We start from the raw sequence: 23,302 nt of genomic DNA on the forward strand, positions 1-23,302 counted from the left end.
CCAAGGAAATACACCTGTTCTCTGCATTCTGTACTTATGGTTGTAGCAGGGCTATGAGGAGATGGTAAAACAGCAGCCTACAAGAGTTCAGAGGCCTCTGAGGCTGGACAGCATGCAGCTTCCTTCTCAAAGATACTTAACAAACAGAAGTGACCCTGTGAAGTTAAATAGAAACTTTGGGGACTACGGCTGAAAAGTCTCAGGAATATTGAGGCCACTGAGACCAAATTACTCAAAGAACCTAAACCAGCCTTTCCTGGCCTTCCTCAAGGTTTAATATTCATTTTGTAGTCAGTGGCTTGGAAGAGGAGGCCAGTGATATTATTGATATTGTACCCCAGCTGTGCAGTTGCTAAAGTGGTATGGAGAGGCTCCCTGCCTTCAGTCCAGTCAGAACTGGAATGCCTTCTTCCATAAAGTTTAGCCATAGCACTAGAAAGCAGTCTAATAAGCCAGGGAGAGACAAGGCCACCCCTATCTTTTAGAGAAAGCAGAACAGAGTGGCAGGGGTGGAGGCAGTATTGCTTCTGTTAGATAGAAAGGGTTGTGCTTCACTAAGCAGTTGTTCAAAGCTTTCTTGCCTGCTTAAAGCAGGTCAGACCCTTACTGGTGGTAAATCAGCTTTGTTCCATCTATATTAGTGGACAAAGATTGAAGCCAGCTGATGATACAGCCCAAAAGACTTTTGAGCTACATTAGAATAACAAATATTCTTCTTCAGTGATGCCCACAGAGTGATCCTGCTTGCAGCTGTGCTCCCCTGCTCTAAGCAGCACGTACCCCCTCTGCCCGGGGAGAGGAGGGACTCTACCTGCCGGTTGCTGATGGTGAGCTTCTCCAGGAAGTGGCGCAGAACTGTAGAGGGGTCTTCGATTAAGCAGTTCCACAGGACCTGCTGAGCAACAGCACTTACTGCAAAAGAGAAAGAAAACAGGTCAGGACCATCTCCTTTGGAAACGTCTTGGACAGGTACGCTTAAACACCAATGTTCCTGACCTTCTACCACAGTTGTACTGAAATTTGGTACTGAAACACACAGCAGCCCCCATGGTGCACTGGGATTCCTGGTCACCACTGCAGTCATCTCAAGCAATAATGACAGGCCTAATTATCTAAACCTTCCTGACTGATATGGCAGGAAACACTTCATCACTGTAGTCATAGGAATAATAAATAACTATTTGGATTCACAACTCCAGATGGGCAAATCTGGCAATTAAAAAACATAAATGTGTGTGCTTTTTTGTTCATGCATAGAAGTTCAATTTCATGGTGATTCAGTGACCAGTTTTGTCTGGTATTAGTGAACAGTATTAGACAGTCAGCAGGGAATTGTGTTGATGAACAAATCCCCAAAGTGGAAGTAATTGCAACCCTGCAAAGAATAACAGCAATAGAGAATTATTCATTATTTTGTTTTCAGTGCCCAGTTTCTGATCACAAAATGACATATACATTATTTAGGTGGCTGACTACATCCACCAAAAACTGGACACAAAATGTAACAGAAAGTTACATGTGCAGTCAGCTGACATGATCAGAAAGGATGGAAGGGCAACACTCCACTATCTATAAAAATTTTAGAGAAACATATAGAGAAAAATGCTTTATTACTTTACCAGAGACCACAAACAAAAAGTTCAAGCTGTGTATAGGTGGCTTTCCACTTGTCACAGGATCAAAAAATGTTGGTGGGAATAGACCTTGGGAGGTCTCTAGTGCAATTCCTGCTTGGAGCAGGACTGTCACCTACACTAGATTATGTCAACCATGGCTTTGACTAGCTAAGGCTTGATAAAAACTGTGGATGGAGAATCAATGGAAATTGCACTATGGTCCTGGTTATGAAGTTTCTTCAGTTCCAGCTAAACTTCCCAAGTCGCAACCTCTAGTTTAGAGTTCCTCTCGCTCCTTGTTTCCTTTTCATCACACCAAACAAGCCCAGCTTCTGCAGTCACTCCTCACAGAACACATGCCTCTTACCATTCTGGTATCTCCCCCACTAGACCCTTTTCAGCTTCTCAATATCTTTGTTGAATTGGGGGCTTTTTAAGGGCCCAAAAAGAGAAAGGAAAAAAAAAAATCAACACAAATCATGGAGAAAAACAAATTTTTAAACCGTATTAAGTCACGTTTCTGTTATAAATCTACTTTAAATAGTTTGTGAGGATTTCATAGATTATTCATTAACTTTTTTAGCAAATATATATACTCATAGAATCATAGGATGGTTTGGGTTGGAAGGGACCCTAAAGATCATCTAGTTCCAACCCCCCTGCCACGGACAGGGACACCTCCCACTAGGACAGGTTCCACAAAGCTCCATAATAATATATGGCACATAATGCTCCTAGGAAACATGAACTGTGAGCAAACACAAGGTAGTGTTACACCTCTTTTCCACTTTAGTTACGGCACCTAACAAACATAAGCCACTGTTCAAGGTGCTGGCAGGTTCTGCCACCCTTGAGCAAGAACCCCGTGAAGTGTAATCTAGGTCAGTACCAGCTACTCCATCCTCCCGGACTTCTCCGTCTTCCATCAAATGGACAATGGGGAGCACTGCTGCACAGATGCATGCTGGAAACACAGCTTGAGGTGGTTGTGGCACATGATGGTTTGGAGTATGCTCTGTAGTGTGTTCTTCATCTGGAACAATAAGAAGGGTAGAAGCTGAGTGTTAGTGAACAGGCTGCAGGTTAGGTAAACGTTTGTGTTTAGGTGCTGTGCAAACAGAATAGAACGACGGGCTGCCTGATCACTGTACATGTGCAGCAGGTTTACCACTATCTCCAAGAAGAAGCTGAGCCTCCAGCCATCTTCTTGATGAAGAATTTTCATGTAAATATGTATTTTTTCAATTTACATTGCTTTTCTTGTAGGAAACCCATTTTCGTTTTGTTGAAATTCCATTCATTACCATTTTTCATCTAGAGTGCTCTCCCTGGCACTAAATGAAACGTGACAATGCAGGGCAGTGATTTATTATAAAGTGGCTCAAGCTTGGGAATACCTTCAGTAGAAGCAAACACCACCAGCTTTATGGGTCATCAGGAAAGGCCTCCAGTGAATGAAATCCTAGGAAAGGATATTCCAAAAGGAAGTCAACTCACCTTCAGCACTGACTGCTGACCGCACTGACCAGACAGAGCCACGGCGGAAGGAGTAGTTCCTGTGAGAGGTACTGGAGGTGCAGGAAGGGCTCACGGAGAGACGGCGGGAGGCCAGGTTGGCAACTTCTTCTACTGACAAAGAGAATGGGAAATGTCAGTCCAGATACAAATTAGAGACTTCAGGGAACTTTCTGAAGGACAGCACTTACAACTAAATTAGAACACTGAAAATTCAAGTCAGGTAACACTCAAAAGGCACAATTTAAATTCTATAAAGATCAGTCAGCTGGGTAATTTGCTCATACTTTGAGAACCAACAGAACATTGTTTCATAAGAGTGTTCAAAGCTTTGGTGAGTCACACTATAAATGAGTCGGCTCTATACATCTTTTCATCTACATCCTGTTAACCATCACGGGTGCTGGTGCTTAGTTTTTCCTAAGAATTGGGATTTCTGCTCACAGATTTCCTGATTTAAGTTTAGGTCTGAACATCACTGTACTCACCAAATGGCACATACCTTGGAATGCCTTTAATGAAACCTCTGTCCTCTTTAGCCTGGACCAATGAAAAACTTCACCCAAAGACTAAGCTTTTCATAGAATCATAGAATCATTTAGGTTGGAAGGGACCTCCAAGATCATCAAGTCCAACCATTAAGCCATTAGGGCTCTAAAGTCCTCTGCTAAAACAGATCAGAATCTGTCAGGGTTGGAAGGGACCACAAGGATCACCCAGTTCCAACCCCTCTGCCATGAGCAGGGACACCTCCCACTAGATCAGGCTGCCCAGAGCCTCATCCAGCCTGGCCTTAAAGACCCCCAGGGATGGGGCCTCAACCACCTCCCTGGGCAACCCATTCCAGGGTCTCACCACTCTCATGGTGAAGAACTTCTTCCTCACATCCAGCCTGAATCTGCCCACCTCCATCTTTGCCCCATTCCCCCTAGTCCTGTCGTTACTCGATATCCTAAAAAGTCCCTCCCCAGCTTTCTAGTAGGTCCCCCTAAGATACTGGAAGGCCACAATAAGGTCACCTCAGAGCCTTCTCTTCTCCAGACTGAACAGCCCCAACTCTCTCAGTCTGTCCTCACAGGAGAGCTGCTCCAGCCCTCGGATCATTCTGGAGGCCCTTCTCTGGACACGCTCCAGCAGGTCCACGTCCCTTTTGTAATGGGGGCTCCAGAACTGGATGCAGTACTCCAGGTGGGGTCTCACCAGAGCAGAGTAGAGGGGGAGAATCACCTCCCTCGACCTGCTGGCCACATCATGTAACTTTGGCTGTCTCAAAGTTTGATAGTGAGGTTGAGCTGGCCATCTTGATTCCTCAACTCATCTCCATAAAGGTAGAAAACCCCAGGGGCAATTCAGCCTATCCTAAGATATGTGCTGTAAGACAGACACGGCCAAAGTGTGACTCCTCCCACCCTTTAATTTAAAGGATTAAGGTTAGGAAAGACAAATCTCATTCCTAGTATCACATATTCTCATTGTATTAAATCCCGCAAGATGCTGGGAACTTTGAGATGTTAAATGCTGGCAAGTTCCACTGAAGCTGGGGGGAGAGGGGTCAGGGGCTTTAGGTCACACAGTGAGAACTCAATATGTCCCAGGTTTTGTGGTTTTCTTGCACTGAGTTTTAATTATGCTTTTTCTCAATTACTTGGACTCCTCAAAAAAATGGATGTGGATGTGACATTCCTAACACTGACACCCAATGTTCCTGGACATCACCCCCTGAGCAGTGCTCTGTGCCACTGGCAGGGTCTCTCAGGTTCCTGGAAGGAAGTTTCTGGCCCTGAGCACACCTTCTTCTTCCTGCTCTGAGTTTGGTGTGCAGGTTGGCTCATAGCAGGCCTCCTGAGTGATGGGGATGGCAGTGATGAGACTGGCTTCCCGGCCCAGGCGTTTCTTCTCTTCCTCCTGCTGCAGATTCTTCAGGATGTGCTCTGCTCGCTGATGGGAACGTGACACAGCTCTGGCTGAAAATGACTTCTGTCAGGAAGAAAAGAGAAGAAACACAGCCTGAAGCTGTTAGTTAAATTGCACACATCCTGCATTTTCTGCCAGGAACCTCAGTGACATTCAACAACTAAGTTTCTAAAAACAAACCAGACTTGTATTAGCTGAACAGAGATTCAGCAGGTGACTCTTCTTGGAGCCTATATCTCTATGTCTACTATAAGCCTTGGTGCAGACTGCTCCCAAGAGACCACATGAACCAGTGCAGAGAAAATGGTGTGTCAGGCAGTTCAAGTGAATTAATCTTCTTTTGGAGAGAGAACTCCCAAGAGTGTGCTCCTAAGATCTGAGTGACTGCCTCTCACAGGGGTCAGATATGCAGTGCAGTATCTCCGTGAGCAAACAGAAAAGCCTCATGTCCCTGTAGAAAATTCTGTGTGCCCTATACAGACTGTGTACTGGATTTTTCCCAACTGAGGAAGATGAGAAAACTGGAGTTTAGTCCATGGCTTGCCCCATGCTGGTACAGAGAAAAACAAGTGCTTGCCCTCATGATGTCTGCTTACCGACTGGTCTTCGTTGATCGGATCTTGCACGCTGCCGCTGCACTGAGGGACCCAAGGGGGGTCAAACATTGGCACAGATGGCATCCCCAGGACAGGAGAAGGCAGAGTGAAGTTTATACTTGGAGGGGGGATCTGAAGAAAAACATGGAAGATGTTTTGTTACAGCAGACTATTATTAATGTCAGTACTGCTAATTAAACACGAGCACAAGTACCCAAGATATTAACGACCTCTGCTAAGTTTTCCCAGCCCCATATCTCGCTACACTCTAACACCCTGTATGACACACATTTCTTGATTTCTCTGACGTTCTTCCTGACCTGTGTCTCCATTATATTCTCCCCATTTTATACAGGAATTCTACACACCACCTCCCCCACTAGTGTGACTTACACAACACAATTTTTTTTCTTTAACTCTATTTTCACAGCAGTGTGTAGTTACACATCTACCCCACAAGGCAAGCTGTAAATGGCAACATTGTGTTACATGGGTCCTATGTACCTTAAAGATCTGCTGTGCTCCCTCTTCCATCCTTGGCCAGACTTGATACCTAAACCTCCAAAGTGTGTGAAATTTGAGAATGGCATTCAATCTTTGCACTGTCTCCGGGTGATGAAATTCGGACATCAGCATGTCAGAAACGGCCTCTGGCACTTTCACAGCACACAGCAGGAACATGGCAGCTGCAGGGAAAGAACATCTGATCATCTGTTTTCTTAGTAATATGTTTATTTGGCAGAGAAAAACTGCAGCTGTACAACCCCCCACCAGAAGAAATCTAATCTTGGCTCCAGAAATGAGATCAGCAGTCTACCAGACCTAGACAAAATTGTACTGCTTCATGAAACCAAGCACATGTGATTCCACCTCTTGGAGCCACACAGTGTTATGCATGAGGCTTGTAGAAGCTTCTGGGAAACCTGTTTTTAAAATAAAATATGCTTTCTCTCTTCACACTAAAAATCTGCCATGTCTGGTTTAAAATAAGAGGCATCTCTTGAAGTAACAGGACTAACTGAATTTAGCTTTCAAAGATTCCAACTCCAAGTGATATCTGTGATGATCAATAAAGGCTGGTTCAACAGAAGCTCTGCCTTCCCCTCAGAGCAGGAGGCAGTGCCCCAGTGGAGGTCTCACCTGCCTATTTTCATAGATAAAACCAAAAAGAAAAGTTCTCAGTTAACTGGGCACTGCTCAATGAACACAATCTGCCCCCAAGAGAAGACAGAGTTGCTAAGAATTGCAAGACAAAGGAAACGGAAAGACAATGGAAAACCTCACAGTAGAAGCTAAGCTGTCCCATAGATGTTCCAGTGGAGCATATCTGTATATAAACAGTCATAGCCAAACTCCACACTGAGGGAGGCCAATTAATTTTGATGGGTGTCTGAGGGGCACTGGGCAGGAAACAAAAGCAGAGGGAATGGTGTTGCTGGGGTGTCAGAGAATTCATGGCTTCTCTGACCAGTGGCTCACCACAGACCACTGGTGAAAATTTCTCCAGATTTGGTGGCTGTTCCTCCACAGTAGAAAGAGTTCATTTGCCATCGTGTTTGCCCCAGCAGTTATGCAGAAAGTGCCAGGCATGAGAACTGTGCTGGTGGGAGGTTTGAACACTGCAGAAAAACAAAGCTGCTCTTTGTCTGCCTAGGTCCTGCCTTGCACTGAGAAGGCTTCTATTCCTGCTCCAAATCTGTAGGACCTTCCCGTTTCACCAGTCCAGAGAACTTTCTACTCTTTGGTCTTTTCAGTGTAACTACGTCAAGTTTTAGCAGGACTGATTTAAAAGTGTGAGCTCATAGTGAAGCAAGAAACAGAGCCTTGGAAGGGGTCAGCAGATGGTGCTGTTGTACACTAACACAGGAGGTCTTTTTCTGCAGCTCGTGGGTAGAGGCATTGCGAGTTTTCAGGTTGTGACCTTGACGAATGTAATTTATGCTTGGGCTGAAACCACTCGCTACTAAAAAAGCTACTACAGGCTCTCAAATGGGTTTTAATCCTGCCTTCAGGAAGGGGAGAAAGGGGAAGATGTATCTCAGAGGCTGCTTTGGAGGAGCAGCCAGCTAGCACTCCTCAGGAAGAGCAGCAAGGCTTCATACCCTTCCCTGTGCGCCATGGTAAGTTTTTGATAAGACAGAAAGAGTATCCAAAATTATTCCCCCAGAAAGGGACTTGAAGGGGAGGAAGAAGTACAGTTTCAGGCACCTTGTTTCTCTTCTTTATTTTGCTCCTTTCTTTTCCTGTCTGTGCATTTTGCCTGGGAAAGGCAAAGGAGAAGGGGACAGCACAGAGAAGACTTGTGGGCTGAAGACGTGCACTGGGCATTGGTGGAGCAGATGGAAAGTGAGAGAAGCATGAAGAACATGAGATGTGGAGTCAAACAATGGACTTCAGGGCAGAATTCCTTGCCAGCTGTGTAAAATGAAGGGCTTGTAAGCAAGATTGAACTCTTCCTTGTTAGAAGCTTTTGATAAAAATATAAGAACACTTGTGATAGTTCCCTTAGGTGTGCAAATGTGAGAAGATGGCAATCCTTAAGCTATTTCCTTGGGTTCCTGAGGGAGAAGAAAATTAGAATTTGAAAGTTGTGGGAGACTGGCTTATAAACATATTTGATTGCTTTAAATTATGATTTAAGTAACCTGAACATTGTGTTTGAGGGATATTCAGTTTCCAGGGTTGTGGCTCATGATTTCTGAACATCTGGCATTAGCACATGCTACCTACAAGTTTTGGACAGGACAATAAGACTAGAAAAGACCTCCTGAGTCACATCATCTAATTGCTTTCACAAACTCTTAAACATAAGTGCAATCACTCACATTTCTGGTGGTTAGAAATCTTCTGTTTTTCAGAAAAAAGTTTATACTCATCTTTATGCTACCGTGCCTTAAATAATTCTTCCTCCTTGCCTGGTCTGCTGTATTTATGGAGAGCAACAGTATTCCCTCTCAGTCTTCTTCCTCCTGTCCTGACAGTCTTTCATGGTACCTGTCCTATTTAAATGTCTCTTTCTTCCGTGACCAGAACTGTGCATGGAAGTGCTGTGCTCTATGTAATGGTGCCTTACAATTGCATTAATACTTTGATAATAAAGAAGTATCTCTTCTGACACATCCTCACTGTGTTTATTGCTTCTGCAGCTGAATTCTGCTCATTAAGTCAGTCATCTCCTGGCCAAGTGATATACTCTGAACCTGTGTCAGTTCCATAGGAGAAGATCCGACCTCATAGCAGAAAAAATTTTCCTATTAGTTTGCAAGGACATATTTGTACACTTTGTAGTAATAAATTTTCATTCCGTGTTCAGAATTTCTTTTTCAAGGTAATACTCTCACAGCTATAAGATGTTCTAATCTTCTTCTGTCTTAAAGATGCCTCTCAATTATGTGTCATCAGTAAATGCCATCTGCACAATTTAACACTAAGTGGAAATGGAAAATTTAGATAAATGCCATCCTATAATATTACTTATTGAGCAATACTGCTGTATCCATGCAACACGAGAATTTTCCTTTCAGCACAACAGAGGAGCTATGACAGCTCCACTCTCACCCCCTTTCTCAGTTTTTGTATCAGCACTCAACTGGTACTAACAATTTCCATGAGGCAACATACAAAATACTTCGGTAAACTCTGAAAACATTAAATCACTGTTTCCTCAGCCTAGAAACCCAGCTAAATTCAAATACTAAATTTGATGCTCTCTAATCATCGACCACAACCAGCGTCTGAGAGATTGCCGCCCTGATCCCTCTGGCCACCTCTTGCTTAGAGAGCATAAAAACACATGAAGGTCTAGGAAAGCTATATGGTCTTCAGGACACCCTGGGTGGCTTTCAGACTCCTCCACCACAAAGCTGTCTTGCAAGGCCCTGTGATGTAGAGTGAGTTGTGTAGCCAGGGTAGCCACCCTAAGTGTTTTTTTCCTCTTACCAGCTGCTCCAGCCATATGCTCATCCACACTCAGCAGGAGCTCCCACGCTGCTGGCTGGATGTCCCCATACATCTCTTCTGTGAGGATAGGAGCTGCCTTGATTAGCAGTGACAAAGGTGCAGGGGAGAGGCTCATGACCTGCAAAAAACCGAGTCATGCCTTAGAGCTGAGCTGTGCAAACTGTCCACAGTGAAAATCCCACTCAGTACTTTTACTCTAGTTTTGGTCTGCAGAACACCCACTGATAACCTTTAGTTTCAGCCATTTCAGATATTGCTCCATAGAAGAATGTTGCTTTCAGCCTATAATGCAAGAGCAGTGCTGGCAAGCTAGTCTTTTGCTAGTCACTCATGTCACCAAAACACAGACAAAAGGAAAGCCAAACTCTCCCAAGGTGGTGCACAAACAGGGATACAGATCCATGAAAATCTCACAGACTGCCAAGAATAGGCCTGTGAAGAGTCTGTTGCTTCTTCATGATCTCTGAACATGACAGAACAAAGAAAACTATTGCTGAAACATAACAGATGTAGTTAAACACCTTTGTGGATGTTTAAATTTTTTAATTTTATTTTATTTTTTATTTTTTGTATGCCTGGTTTTGATGTATGTATCACTATGGGAAGTCAGAGATGCAGGCTGTGATTTAATAGAGCTACATTTAAAGGATTCATTGAGGGGGTTATCTTAAAGAGGCTTAAAGTTAGCATTACTCAGCTGTGGAAAAGATGCAGGGCTGAACTGATTGATATTCAGGAACAGTTCCTCACACAGGCTTGGACATCCATGTGCATTTTCCTTTTTGTTGCAGTCTAACCTGACATCTCTGTACCAGGCTCTCTAACGAGCATATGGCCTTGTCAGTACCTGGTGCCTGATGTATTTTAGCATTCCAGAGTCCTTCTTCCCTTCCAAGTTGGTATCAATCACTCTCTTTTTTAGAGAAGGAGTTCTCAAGCATGACTTGTCTGAGCACTGGAAGGGAAAAGAAAAAAATAAAGTCGGAGTTCACATTTAGGATTCCCAAAATGTGGAAAGAGAGGAGATCATGTAAAAGAGGAACTTTCATACACTAGAAGTCATCTAGTATGAGAGCTGTAGCACCAAGTCATCTCCTGTGCTGGTAACAGGCCTCATGTCATTGACACAACATATCTTATCTAATTTTCTTCTTTTTTTAACAATACCCTTCCTAATCAAAGCTTAAGGCAGAAGCCAGTAAACCAAATGAGGAACATGATTGTGCTCTGTGTAACCTTTACAAGTGGCACATTCATGTATTCCAGGAGAACAGGACTTTAAGCAAATTAGAGATAAAAAGTCTACAGCTTCCCTTTAAAAAATGACCAGTGGAGGTGTTTAGAGTGTACAGAAATGATTCCTCTCAGCTACATTTACCTTCTTTTCTTCCTCAGAAAGCACAAGTGATGACACGTAGCAGGACTTGAGCTCTCAGCTGCCTGAGAGCTATCCCTAGCAGATTGCCAATGGCAGTGACTATTCACAATACCAGGCACTCTTCCCAGAACGCTGGGTTGCCACAGACTCTTCTCCTCCTCAGGCTAGTAGCCCGCTGATTAACACAGGGGTCCTCGTTCATCAATGAGCTCACAAGCCCTGTAGAGCACATAGTCAGGTCTACATACTGCAGCTACCCCCAGCCTTTTATTCTGCAAGCTGTGAGAGTGAAAGAGACGTTCCTCTGGAGCCCAGATAAATGTGGCGATGGTGCCCATGCAGTCAGAGGATGACAGCACTTGAAGAATACCAGAGTGTGAGGCACCAGGGTGAAAAGTCCATTGTTACATAAAATTCAGAAGTTACCAACTGCCCTCCTGCAGTAGGTGACCTTATTGTCCTTTAGCCTTTTTTTTCCTTGCTGTTGCTTAAGGGCTTTGATGGTTTCATGGCTGGTGAAATGTGTATCACATCCCCTTGCAATTCAAAGCTGGAGCTGAAACAACACCCAGTAAAGCAGAGTGTTCTTTTGCTACCTCTCATGAACACTGCCAGCTGCTCATCTCAAGCCTGCCTTCTGTAGAGGAAATGACTGCCTCTCTTCCTAAATAACTATGTGATACCCGCTTTTCTGTGCAAGAGGAAATATATGGGGTTACAGTTTCCAGGAAAGTAGAATCATTTGCTGTTGCTTCATCTACTCTGTGCTTTGTTCTGTAGAAATACCCTTCAATTTCCTAACTTGGCAGGAAACAAACTCTGCCGGTTGATGAAGAAACGTTGTGAACTTGTCTCCTACTCCTTCACTTTCCACTTAAGAGATGAAGGCCTCTTTACCCAACTGAAAACTTCAGGAGAGTTTCATGAATGCTCTTGTTCTCAATGTTACTGCAGAGTAGCTGAATGATTCTGCCATTACAAGTAATCAGAATAACTGGATCTCTGTTGTGATCAGAAATACAAAAGTATTAATAAACTGTTAACAGGATTCTGTTGGTGTACCTGGGAGGGAACTTTACTGAAAGCAGAAACATATTTCCACTGAAGTTAAAGGCACCACTTATATGGCTAAAAAAGCACAATCTTGTTTTGAATATCCCACTGAACTGGCCACTAAAAGTGTGCCACTAAAGAGACTGTAACATTGAACACCAGTGTATGCAATTCTTGTCACAGCTCTGACAGCCCGGACCTAAAAGAAAGAAATTATGTGAGATTTTACAAGAAGAGTGATTCTTATTAACAGATGAGAAGGAACATGAAAAAAAGAGACTGCACTCCAGGGACTGATCAGCAGAGGCCATAAAAGGATATTAAAATGAAAGTCAGTTTCTAAACATTTAAATTACCTTATCAATGACTAAGATTCTTCCCAATCAATACAGATTGCATTCCTTCCATAGCGCTAGATGACTTGACAGGCTTTTCACAGCAAAGCTGTGTTTATGTTGTCATGAAAGAACTGTTTGAGTACATTATGCAGTCCTTGAAGGTAATTATGACCTGCCCAGACAATCCCCCAGACATTCTGCTTTTTCCATCTACTCACTTCCTTTTGTTTTTTGCCTCTTGCCACACTGTTCAAGGTGTTGTTTTCTCGCAGAGAGTCCACTGTGTCTCCATACAGGAGTTTGATGGCCCGGACAAGGCGAGCACAGGACCGGCTGTGATGGAGGTAGCAGTGTGGGTGACAGTAGTCAATGTGGGTACATATGAAACTTTGCTGGTTGCATAACAGAATCATAACCTTGAAAAGAAAAAAGAATAGTTACCTATAGAAAAGGGAGTTGCACAGGGAACTGCACAGGGCAGCCAGTGATGGGGACAGCCAAGCTAACTTTTCCACAGCCCAGCTGGGGAGGCATGAAACTCAACAGAGCTTTTTGAAAAGGTACATGTCTCTGTGCAGATCAAAACTAGCTACAAGTGCTTCACAAACTAGCTAGGCATGGCCAAAGAAGCACTAGTGTTAATGAAGCAGACAAAGAGACAGGGCTGCTGTAGAGGTCTACGTTTGGCTGGTGGTGAGGTCATGGCCGAGGAAAACAGTATTCTCTGTTTGCAGAAAAGCTGTAGTATCACTGCTCCGAGATGAGGGCTTAGACTGGAAATCGTCAACTGCTTGGGCAGGCCCCTCCGGCCTAGCTTTATGTTAATTGGCTCAGTTACTATTTCTAGTGGTGTTGCCATATGGCAGCAAGGAGCTCTAAAACCTGCCTAAGAAACAGAGTATTTGGGCATTTAGCTAATTCTGAGCCCTGCTTCGCTGAAGCAACACTGCTATTAGTCCCTAAATCAGTTAATTAAAGCAGCCTTGGGTAAGTCTAGACTTCACTGACTGCTCTCTGGTGTAACTCCATAGGGTTTGTTCCCAGGGAGGCAAAGTTCAATGCAGCAGCTCTTTGTACCTTTGTCTTCATGTTACGAACCCAGCCACTTAGTAGCACTCTGAGGAAAACAGGCACCCCCAAGCCATTAGGTCATATGCTGTAGGTCATAACTGGCCTTTATGAATCCTTCTGACCACCTCGTACCAAAAAGCAGCTATCCCACCTTTTCCGTCACTTTGTGGTCTGTGCCGCTGCAACCTGCTGCCTCTCTCAAGTACCACTCTCAATGTTCAAATATTTAGGCTTCCAAAAAGTCAGGACCTTAATTTAAAACAACTCTGTGTTGCTTATATTCTTCATCTTTGCCTGCCTGTTCTGGCCTCATGTTATTTTAGGGTCAATTAGAAATAACTCAGGCCACTAGTGTTGTATCAACATGCAAAGGGTGTAAATCTGTTGAGCATTGTGCAGCCTTCACCCAGCCTCTGGTCCACTGTTATACCTTGTGGTTATGGAACACTGACACAGAGTGAGGACATCATGCTCTGGGCTGCTGTAAGGGACAGGTAAAGGAGATGCCGGTACATGCATAAAAGCAACTGGAACCAGTGATCCATTTGAGTGGTTTGCTCATGACCATTAAGGAAAGCAGGTTTTTGTTTTGCCTGTAGTTCTAGTGACCATCCACTCACACCTTCTTTCCAACAAACAAAAAGAGCAAGTTCTCATGCGATATTGGTACTTGCGTGGCATTAACTGGAACAGGTGATTTTTCGTATCTTCTTTTCTCCTATGCAGGCTGATCACATGTAAAGTGTGACAAAAACCTCAAATTCCCTTCAGTTTTTGACTCCTATTTATGAATTCATGCATCCTCCCATACTGCACAAAGACATCAGGATTTGTCCTAAGCTGCTGGCTAGGGAGATGCCTTTATCCTTTTGCAATTCATTGCCTAGTACACACTCTCATGTCTAACATACTCAGTTTGGTACACTGGAATTTCCAAATGAGGTGTAATCATTACCAAGAGCATTAGAGTACTGACAGAGAAGTCTGGTAGTCTAGGGATTGAGGTACTAGCTTGGAAGACACGACAGTCAAGTTCCCTGCCGTGCCACCTTCTTTCAAAAAAGACAACTATCAAGAACTGCTTCTGACATCACAGTATTGGATTAAGCCTGTTCTTGCCCACACCCCATAGGAATGGTGGAGTCGAGAGCAGACTGTGTGAAATACTTGGTGGAAAGAGGGGGATATCAACTCATTCTTGGCAGGTGTCTTTCCCAAAGGCAACTCAGAAGTCAAAAGGCATCTGTCCTCATACACGTGCGCAGGATAGAATCAATCTGTGCACATGGAGCCAACCCAACCTTCCTGCAAAGCATGTGCACAAGGACACACTGAACGTACTGCACCATCACAGCGTGTCATGAGGCAACAGAGGGCAGAGAGTTGAACTGTGTAGACTTGTTCAACTGACTTTTGGCATGTCTAAATCACTGGTACACAGCTCACTGAAATGGATGTCTTTGACCCTGTACCACCATACCACATTTGCACTGTTGTGCTCCCCATCTGTTGGATAAAGTCAAAACTACAGAAGCCCCTGTTGGGTTAGACATTGTAATAGAATGTGTCTAATAGAATCAAAGAAAATATTCCAAAAGTAAATATTTTTTTGTCCACAAGGTGCATAATTAAGCCTATTGCCATAGGAAGCAAAAATATATCAAATATTTCAAAAAGGGGTTGGAAATACTCCCTAGGAAAAATCCTCTTGTAGTTAGTAAATGTATTGGTCACAACAGAGCCTCCAGCTCCAGTAGCTTCTAAAATGCCATTTCTCAGAAGCTGGGAGCCCAGCTCACACTGTAGCCCACTCTGTTACTCATCCTGAACTAGTCAGTGCTAGCCATGCTGGAAGTAAGATACTGAGCGTTTCATGTTTTTTTTCTGCTGAGGTAGCATGGCTGTCCCCACATGCCTAGAGAAACAGCCTCTTTCCCCTTACAAACTAAATATATGAAAGAGAGGGAGCAAGCCCAAACCTTTCTGGCTTTAGTCCATTTTAGAAATGGCAAACAGACAATTTCCAAAAGTCTCAGCTTACTTACACTTCAGATCCTCAGTGCTACATGGAGAAAGCACAGATTGTGATCAGGTTATTGCCAGCACAAGAGTTTTCCTACTGCAAATGCCAGCCTTGAGAGCACTGCTGGCAAGAGGTACTTACATGCAGCCACGACATGTTGCGGTGATAGTTCTCCTCCGTGCCTGTGCTGCTCAGCACCTCGGGCTCAATGCTAGGTTCACTCGCGCTCCAAGGGCTCCCTTCTTCAAAAGAAAAATACCCAAAAGGTGGTTGTTTTTATTGCTCCCTGTGTGCTTTAAGACTAGGGACAGCACTTGTAAGCCAGGCCAGCCTTGTGGGAACAGACCAGAGTACACAGAATATGCCACACTGGAAAGATTGAGTTTGGACACCCCTCCCCAATCTTTGTGTCATGCTGGCTTGACAATTACAAGAACCATTTAGACTCAGCTCACAGGCCATCTTGTCAGTGGAAAACACTGCTCCCTCACCACTTTTTTTCTTTAATGAAAGGGGAGAAGGTAAATGAAAACCATCAGAAACAAATTCTTTGCACCATTCAGATGCTGCAAATGGCTGGTTTAGTGATCTGCATTGACTGGGCTCTGTGGTTAAAAATGTCTACTAATATCCAACCAGAAGTGGCATCCAACTGGAATGCCAATGGGCAAAGTCATTGCTCATTGCCCACGGAAACTGCTCAAGTCATGGGGATGAAAGGGGAAAAAAATCCTGATTCTAGTGTGACAGTTCTAAAGAACTCAGGCAAGGGGGAGATTTCTCTGGGAACGTCACTGAACCTTTTGTTTCTTCTAGCCATTTCATAACTTACGGGCCACCTATAAAACTGACATTAAGGGTGTTAAAGACATGGCTGGGGATCAATTCTGGCTAATCCTTTCTTCCTTCTCCTTAAGTGAACTATGACTTGCCAAAATCTACAGAACGGGCAATCCTACTCTCCATGCTCACCTACTGAAGCATCTTTTGGGCACCATAAAAATTACCATTAAGCTTGGAAGGTTATTTCCGCTCCAAATGTATCCAGACCACAATTTTTGGCAAACACCCCTAGCAGAGGGAGCCCCTTTAGCTCAGCTGTGATGGAGAACTCTCATGGCAGGATGCACATTTGGTTTCCATAAGATAAATATATGGTGATCCATCTTTTGAAGACTAAGGAAGGCATCTGTAAACTGTAGTAATATACGTATATGCCAATATGTAGAAATATAGTATGTAGCATGTACATGTTATGTTCTACATATAGGAATATATATTCTATGTCACACAACATGCCTATGACATCATATCCTACACAGAATATGAAAAGCATGTCTGTACATATATATATATATCTGTCCTATCTGTTACTATAGACAGTAAGATATCACATAGGCATACGACCTAACATATCATATGATTTAGGGGTGTGTGTATGTAGATATACACACGTGCTTGTGCTCCTCTAAAGACAGCATGCGTTTGGCTGGCAGGCCCCAGCATTCCAAGAGTTCATGCTCTAACACGGAGCCCTGAGTTGGCCACCTGCCCAGGGTCTGAGCCGTGTTCCTCCCAGGCCCTAGTTCAGGCAGTCCCTAAGGGGAGTCTAGGTTTTTCCTAAGCAACTGGGGTGGGGTTCTCTTGTCATTTCTAGCTCTGGTGCAATCGCATCAAGAGTTTAGGGCCTGCCTATTGTCCCCTCCCTTTCCACCCACTCATCTAAGTTACCTATATCAGTGACAGTGTCCCTGCTGTGGGACAGCTGCAGCTCCTCATTCTCAGACTCTGAGTCCTGCCGTGATAACTTGGTGCTCTTTAGGCTGCCGGCCCGGCGAATGCTGGAAAGGGAACCCCCCTTCTTCACCCGGAAACTGCGGGTTCCTTTAATCTGGAGCAAGCGGGAGCCTCCTATCCTGATCCTCCTGCTGGGAACTGTATTAAAAGAATAAAAGAGGACTTTTTTCCCCTTAATTTTTCCCCTTTTAAAAAAGAAAGATATCCTGGCCCTCCCCTCCCTCCCAACCCTTTGCTGCCAGCCTGTATTGCAGCGTCTCTTCTTCTACCAAGGAATGTGGGGCCAGAGGCTCCCTCCAAAGCCACCGCCAATGCAGCTCCATCAGTCGGCCAGTAAAGATGCTTTACAAAAATGTGTTCAGCACCTCCTTTCCTGGAGATCTGGCACGTCACCTCAGGCCTTGTCTGTATTTGGAATTAGCCCTCGTTCAACCACCAGCAAGCAGAGTCAGCTGCTCTAACAGAAACCCAAAACGTGGACAAGGAAAAACTACGATTCACACCAATTCGAACCAATTCCTGCCAGGAAACAGGATCTGCCCAATGGATGTCAATTGCAGTTTTCTTTGCCAGCCCCTGGGGTTTAGATTAGTGCAGAATCACCTCTTGCTAGGGATACACGGCTGAATCCCAAGCATGAACAAGGCACCATGGACAAACCTACTTTGTTGTGGGCCTGGGTTCTGTAAACCTCACCGAGCTCTGCAGTAGAAGCAACTATTTATTCATAGAGCACGTGTGACTGCAGAAGGGTAGTCTGCTTCATGAGGTTAGCACGCAAGGCTTGTTTTGAAGTAAGATTTTGCATAAATCCGTGTCTCTGCATGTTACTCTTCATCATTAGAATGCGTTAGAGGAAACAGGAGCACGTAGATCCTCTCCTTCAGACAAATCAGCAGCTTTCAGGCATGAACAACATCCATTGACACTGCATTTTTGATGAGCACAGACATGAAATGGTTCAATGTTCAAAGCACCAACCGTTTGCACTCTCATACTCCTCAGTTCATAGGCAGTACATGGCAGTATGTCAGTCCAAATGTTGCAACACTCAGTCATTTTACTGCAGATCTGATCAGGCAAGGCCATGTGTGATCAATCGCCTTTTGGTGTGTTGTTGAGAATGAACAAGATACAGCTTTTTTGGATACCACGGGTAAGCAAAATATTTTAATAGAATTGTATTTTGGCTTCAGGAAAAATCAAATGCACCTTTACTCCTGAGAATGTCCCTAATCCTCCAGAACCCAATTCCCACTTCCATTTCCAGCAGCTAATGTCCTGGCTGAAGACAGCTGGGTAAGTTTTGAGAGCTACTCAGTCCCCATGAAACAGCTGGGCAAAACACTGTTGAGTGATCAGAGAATCTCCCTCCAAGTGAGCATGCTGGGTTCCTTAGCGATCACTACTGCTTGAATTCTGTTCAGATCAGCCTCAATACAGTGCCTCAGTTCCCCTGAATGCCCAAGCACTTAAGCACTTGCAACTGCTTTTCAGGAAGTCTGCGGAATCCCATTTTGGCATCCAAACAGTACATACGATCCTCTGAGAGCCTACATCTACCTAGCTTTTGTCTCTGTATTTTAGACCTACCTGGAGCAGATTCTATACAGTAAACTCGTGGCTTTTGGATAGCTGTTAAATCACACCTGGGGTGAGCAATGAAAGCAAAGGTTTTAATATTCAAAAAAAAATGAAAGGAAACAGATTAGTACTCATCAAAGAGGCTGAAATAAAGAAACCTGTCACTGCAGGCATGAAAAATTCAGTTATGTTCACACAACATTTTGTTATCTAGAGAAGTATAGATTACGAAAGATGCCTCCGCATCTGTTTTGATTGGCCCAAGTGGATCCTCAGAAGAATATGCTGTGGCCAGAGAAAAGAACATAATTATTGTAAATTTAAAACATAACATTGACTTGGATTTATTTAGCTTCCAAAATACTGCAAAAACATTTTTGCTAGAGTATATTACTATATTAGGATATAGCCTTCTTACCGTAGTCATTTTTCTTATCTATAAAGTGTACTAAAGAGGCTGCTTTAGTAAAGGAATACTACATGACAACTTAGAGAAAAGGGAGAATGGGAAAACAAACCAACTGAAACTGCAGGGAAAATTTAGTGTAACAGAGTTAAGGATGCAGAAAGTTAACACTATCTTTGCTAAAGTAGCTCAGCTCTGCTGAGTATGCCTGTAGCACAGTAACACATGAAGGAAAACATAAGTCAGCACCATCTCTAAGAAAAATAGGACAGTTAGTGACTGGTCAGCAGCATTTTCCAGCAGGGCTGAGTGCTTATAGGCATCTCCCACTCAGGTAACGTCCCAGTGGATGGGACTGCTGCCTGAGAGGCTCAAACGTGGTTTCCAGTAATTGTCATAACTATCTTCCAAAACCAAACCAACCCCAAACCCAAGCTTCCCCTCACTGGTTAGAGACATCTTTTAGCCCACTGATCTCAGACTATCAGACAGACCATAAGGCTGTATGCTTCTGTGGGCTGCTGATATGATATGCCAAGGATACAAAAACGGAGGTTGAGCATGATTTTATCCAGCACACCTTTCTCAGGTGGATACCTAACTATCTTCACAGGGGTAACCGTCCCACCTGACACACAATTTTGGAGGCAGTTTGACACCATGTAAGTCTTGGAAGCTGATCTAACATGCTCTCAAGTAATTCTGTCAGGCTCACAGATGAAGACGACACAAACTTTATCCAAAGCCCCCTGAAGTCAATAAAAGCTCCTCTGAATCATTAAAACACATTACAGTTCCTAGAGCATAACCAGCCACAGACTCCATCCTTTTCAAACAGTCATCAAACATTTATCCTTTTCAAACAACCATCAAAATTATCATTCACACATCTCCACCTTTATATGGCTATTATGAGACAGAATTTAAACAGTACTAGATAAGTTGTTAAGAGGGAGAATCATTTACAGGTAACTGCCTGGCAGTTTAACCTCTAATTGCAAATACGCACGATGACTGTATATTGTATTGCAACACTTGTACCATCAGATAGTGAGTTGTGCATGAGATGGCTCAAAAATGGAAACAATCTGCTCTTCTCAGCAAACACAGTAAGCTTGACGTTTGCTTGTGCAGTATACAGTATGTTGGTAACATTAATCTGCTAGCCATCAATAGCCACACAGGTGTGTGTTTTTCATGTGGTAGCAAAGAATTCAAGAGATCAAGTGATCAACTACTAATTCTGGGAGATGCCATGACTTCCAAACCGGTACAGATTTTCTTGGGAAGATCCTGATCTTCCCTCCTATCTGTAGTTTTCCCAAAATGAAAAACTGTAATCAGAATTAAAAAAAAAAAAAGGAACATTTTTAATATTTATTTTTGAAGTGAATCAAATAGTGATGCACCTCTTAGCATCCCACCAAGAGATGGTTTCAACAAAGCATCCTTCTTTTTAGAAATCTTGTGGTGCTCTCAATCAGTTTCAGTCATAGCAGTGCTTTATAAAATTTAACATCTTTGCTTCTCACATTTGTTATATTGAACCCTGAAGGCCAGAAGCATCTCAGAAATGATTCAAAGCCACGTGACTCCATGGCTGCCTGCTTTTTAACACACAGTCTATGCAAATGAAAACACAAAATCAAGCGCCACTTCACAAGCCCTGAGAATACAAAAGCCTTATTGTGCTGACAAACCTTTTTTCTCCTCGAAGCCAGCCTCAGATTTGAGGGTGTGGCTGCTGCTGTGCAGGGAATCCTTTGAATCTTCGTTTTCATCCAGAACCCCAGCAAAGCTGATCTTTCTTTCATACCTGTGCCGGTCCATCTCAGGGTCCAGACGCAGCCTGCAGCTCTCCAGATCCTGTAGCAGAATGAAGATCACACAGATGTGCGAGTGGTAGGAGCCCTCATCCTTTTTGCTGCAACCACAGAAGCCTCAGGAAGAACTGATCTCCATTTAGCCTGACACTTTTCAGTCCAGCTACTCTTTGGGCTCGCAGCATGCCGAGCCATGCTGCCAGGATGGAGGCGTTAAGGAGGGTTAACACTCAGTTCTGGGGAAGACTGCTGAGTGAACTGGTGCCCTGTCTGCAGGCTCACGGTCCCTAATGGATAGGTGGCAATAAAAGGTGGCTGTTGCCCAAGATGCTAGGTGGATGGTTAGGTCTCTACTCCAACAGTCTCCATGTGGGCGATTATTGGCATTGCCACCATACACATCAGAGGCAGGAAAGCTGAGAGACAGCTAGCTAACAGTGTGACAGCCATGACAGCACGGCCCAGAGCAAGTTTTCTGGGTGCAGATCAGGCTGAAAGGATGCTGCAGAAAACAAAAAGTAATCAAAATGTTGGCTGCACTTAAATTCTGGAAAATAAACAGAATTGCACCAGAGAGAAGCTAGTTTGAACCATTATTTTCTCCTGTTAACATAAATGGCACCATTTGTGCTACCTGCTGGCTACCAATTTGGGCCAAAAAAGCAAAAGTCCTAAGATTCCACAAGCTATGTATTACCACTTACTTTCTCTAACCACAGCTAAAAAAAAGTGAAAGAAAGACTGTGAACTCCCATGCTGGCAAACAGTTAAACTGCTGGGCTCTTTAAGAACATCATCTGTGCCTTTGACTGGGGATGTCATCAGCTTTGAGATCTCCCCCACAAAATATAACTAGTTGAAATCTAAGATAACACAAAGCTCCTTGCTGTGATTAAAGGGCTGATGGATGTGAATGATAACATCACTGAAATTATCCAAAATAGTTATTCTAAATAAAATTCTGTAGGCTCAAGGGATCTTATATTTGTATTTGCACACAAAGTTCCTATAGAAGTTACTGGGAGCTATTTGGGTAATGACAAAGTCTGTTACTCTAAGAGTTGGTTTGGGAAAAAAAAAAAAAAAGGTCTAAAATATGTTCTACACTGAGCTGTGCTGAAATGGGCTGACTAGCCTATTCAACACCAGCTGAAGGTCCCAAGCCATTCACAGTCAGCTTTGCATCTCCAGGGAAAATTATTATAAATGATCACCAGAAAAGCTAATAGTTGATTGCCATAAGGGAAATATTTTGACCTTACTCAATAGCAAACCCTGTGGTATAAAAAGATGGGTGCCTAAAGTAGTAGTTTGTAGTACCTCTAGCATTGAAAACTTCCTTGTAAATAGCCTAGAAGGTATCTAACAGAATTTAGGATATGAAACAACAACTAAAGCATTTCAGGATAAAAATCTGCGATCAAATCTGTCTGAACTACTGCAGCTTCACATATTAGCATGCAGAAACCATGATAACAGTACACACATATTCCTGGGCATGGGCAGAGTTCCCCTCTGCATTTAAACACATTACTCCTCCCAGGTGTTTGTCAACACGCTTACACTGGAAATTGCTGCCCCCACAAAATAACTGCCAATGAAATACATCCTCTTAACATAGTCTATCTTCAGCAACTGCTCAGCTAAAATGAATGACTTTCCACCACAGTAATTGCCAAGTTCCAGTCCCCTGACTCTCCGGTGGCAGAGTCTGCTCCTGTCTATGGAACAGGTATGCCAACAAATACCAATGGAAGTGAGAGTTGTTCTACTGCAACTTCAGCTTTAAGGACCGTAACATTATGTACCCGATTCTCTTGGGAAGGAAGCATCACTTCATAAATACAGAGACTTCATGTTTTAATCTGGAGTGTTGTTGGTTCTCCCCTCCACCCCCACACAAAGTTAAAAAAAGCATTCCGTGGCCATTTTCTCTAATAGGCTCTTGCATAACGTGACCTTAAGGTTTCTTCTGCCCACACATCACAGAATAATTCCTCCTCCTTCTCTCCCATATACGAGTTTGAAAAGCTATTAATCAGTTGCACTTCTATCTGGTACAAAAGCACAAATTTCTGTTGGCCTTCATTACCCAACGTATTCTTAGCTCCAAGCCTAACTACTTCACTGAGATGAATTCTAAACCCTGCTATTATCCTGCTTTTGGATGCAGTCATTTATTATGTGGTAAAAATATCAACAAAGTGTTTAGGAAGGCTTCTGCTGAA

At 43.5% G+C, this 23,302-nt stretch overlaps 1 protein-coding gene across 2 annotated transcripts in view; it reads right to left on the bottom strand.

Annotated features, from left to right (window-relative positions):
- UNC80 (unc-80 homolog (C. elegans)) overlaps positions 1–23,302 on the bottom strand; it is a 127,401-nt gene that overhangs the window by 45,125 nt on the left and 58,974 nt on the right. For both annotated transcript variants that reach the window (XM_008943665.1, XM_008943664.1), the window contains exons 26-36: positions 20,952–21,117; positions 15,606–15,706; positions 12,589–12,786; positions 10,449–10,556; positions 9,581–9,719; positions 6,146–6,327; positions 5,642–5,773; positions 4,922–5,108; positions 3,114–3,245; positions 2,506–2,649; positions 812–912 (exon numbers count right to left, since the gene is read on the bottom strand). In XM_008943665.1, coding sequence (XP_008941913.1) covers positions 812–912; positions 2,506–2,649; positions 3,114–3,245; positions 4,922–5,108; positions 5,642–5,773; positions 6,146–6,327; positions 9,581–9,719; positions 10,449–10,556; positions 12,589–12,786; positions 15,606–15,706; positions 20,952–21,117 — 1,590 coding nt within the window. The remainder of the gene's footprint in view (positions 1–811; positions 913–2,505; positions 2,650–3,113; positions 3,246–4,921; positions 5,109–5,641; positions 5,774–6,145; positions 6,328–9,580; positions 9,720–10,448; positions 10,557–12,588; positions 12,787–15,605; positions 15,707–20,951; positions 21,118–23,302) is intronic.

This window comes from Merops nubicus, unplaced genomic scaffold (genome assembly GCF_000691845.1).
Source record: "Merops nubicus isolate BGI_N331 unplaced genomic scaffold, ASM69184v1 scaffold38947, whole genome shotgun sequence".
Classification (NCBI taxonomy): domain Eukaryota; kingdom Metazoa; phylum Chordata; class Aves; order Coraciiformes; family Meropidae; genus Merops; species Merops nubicus.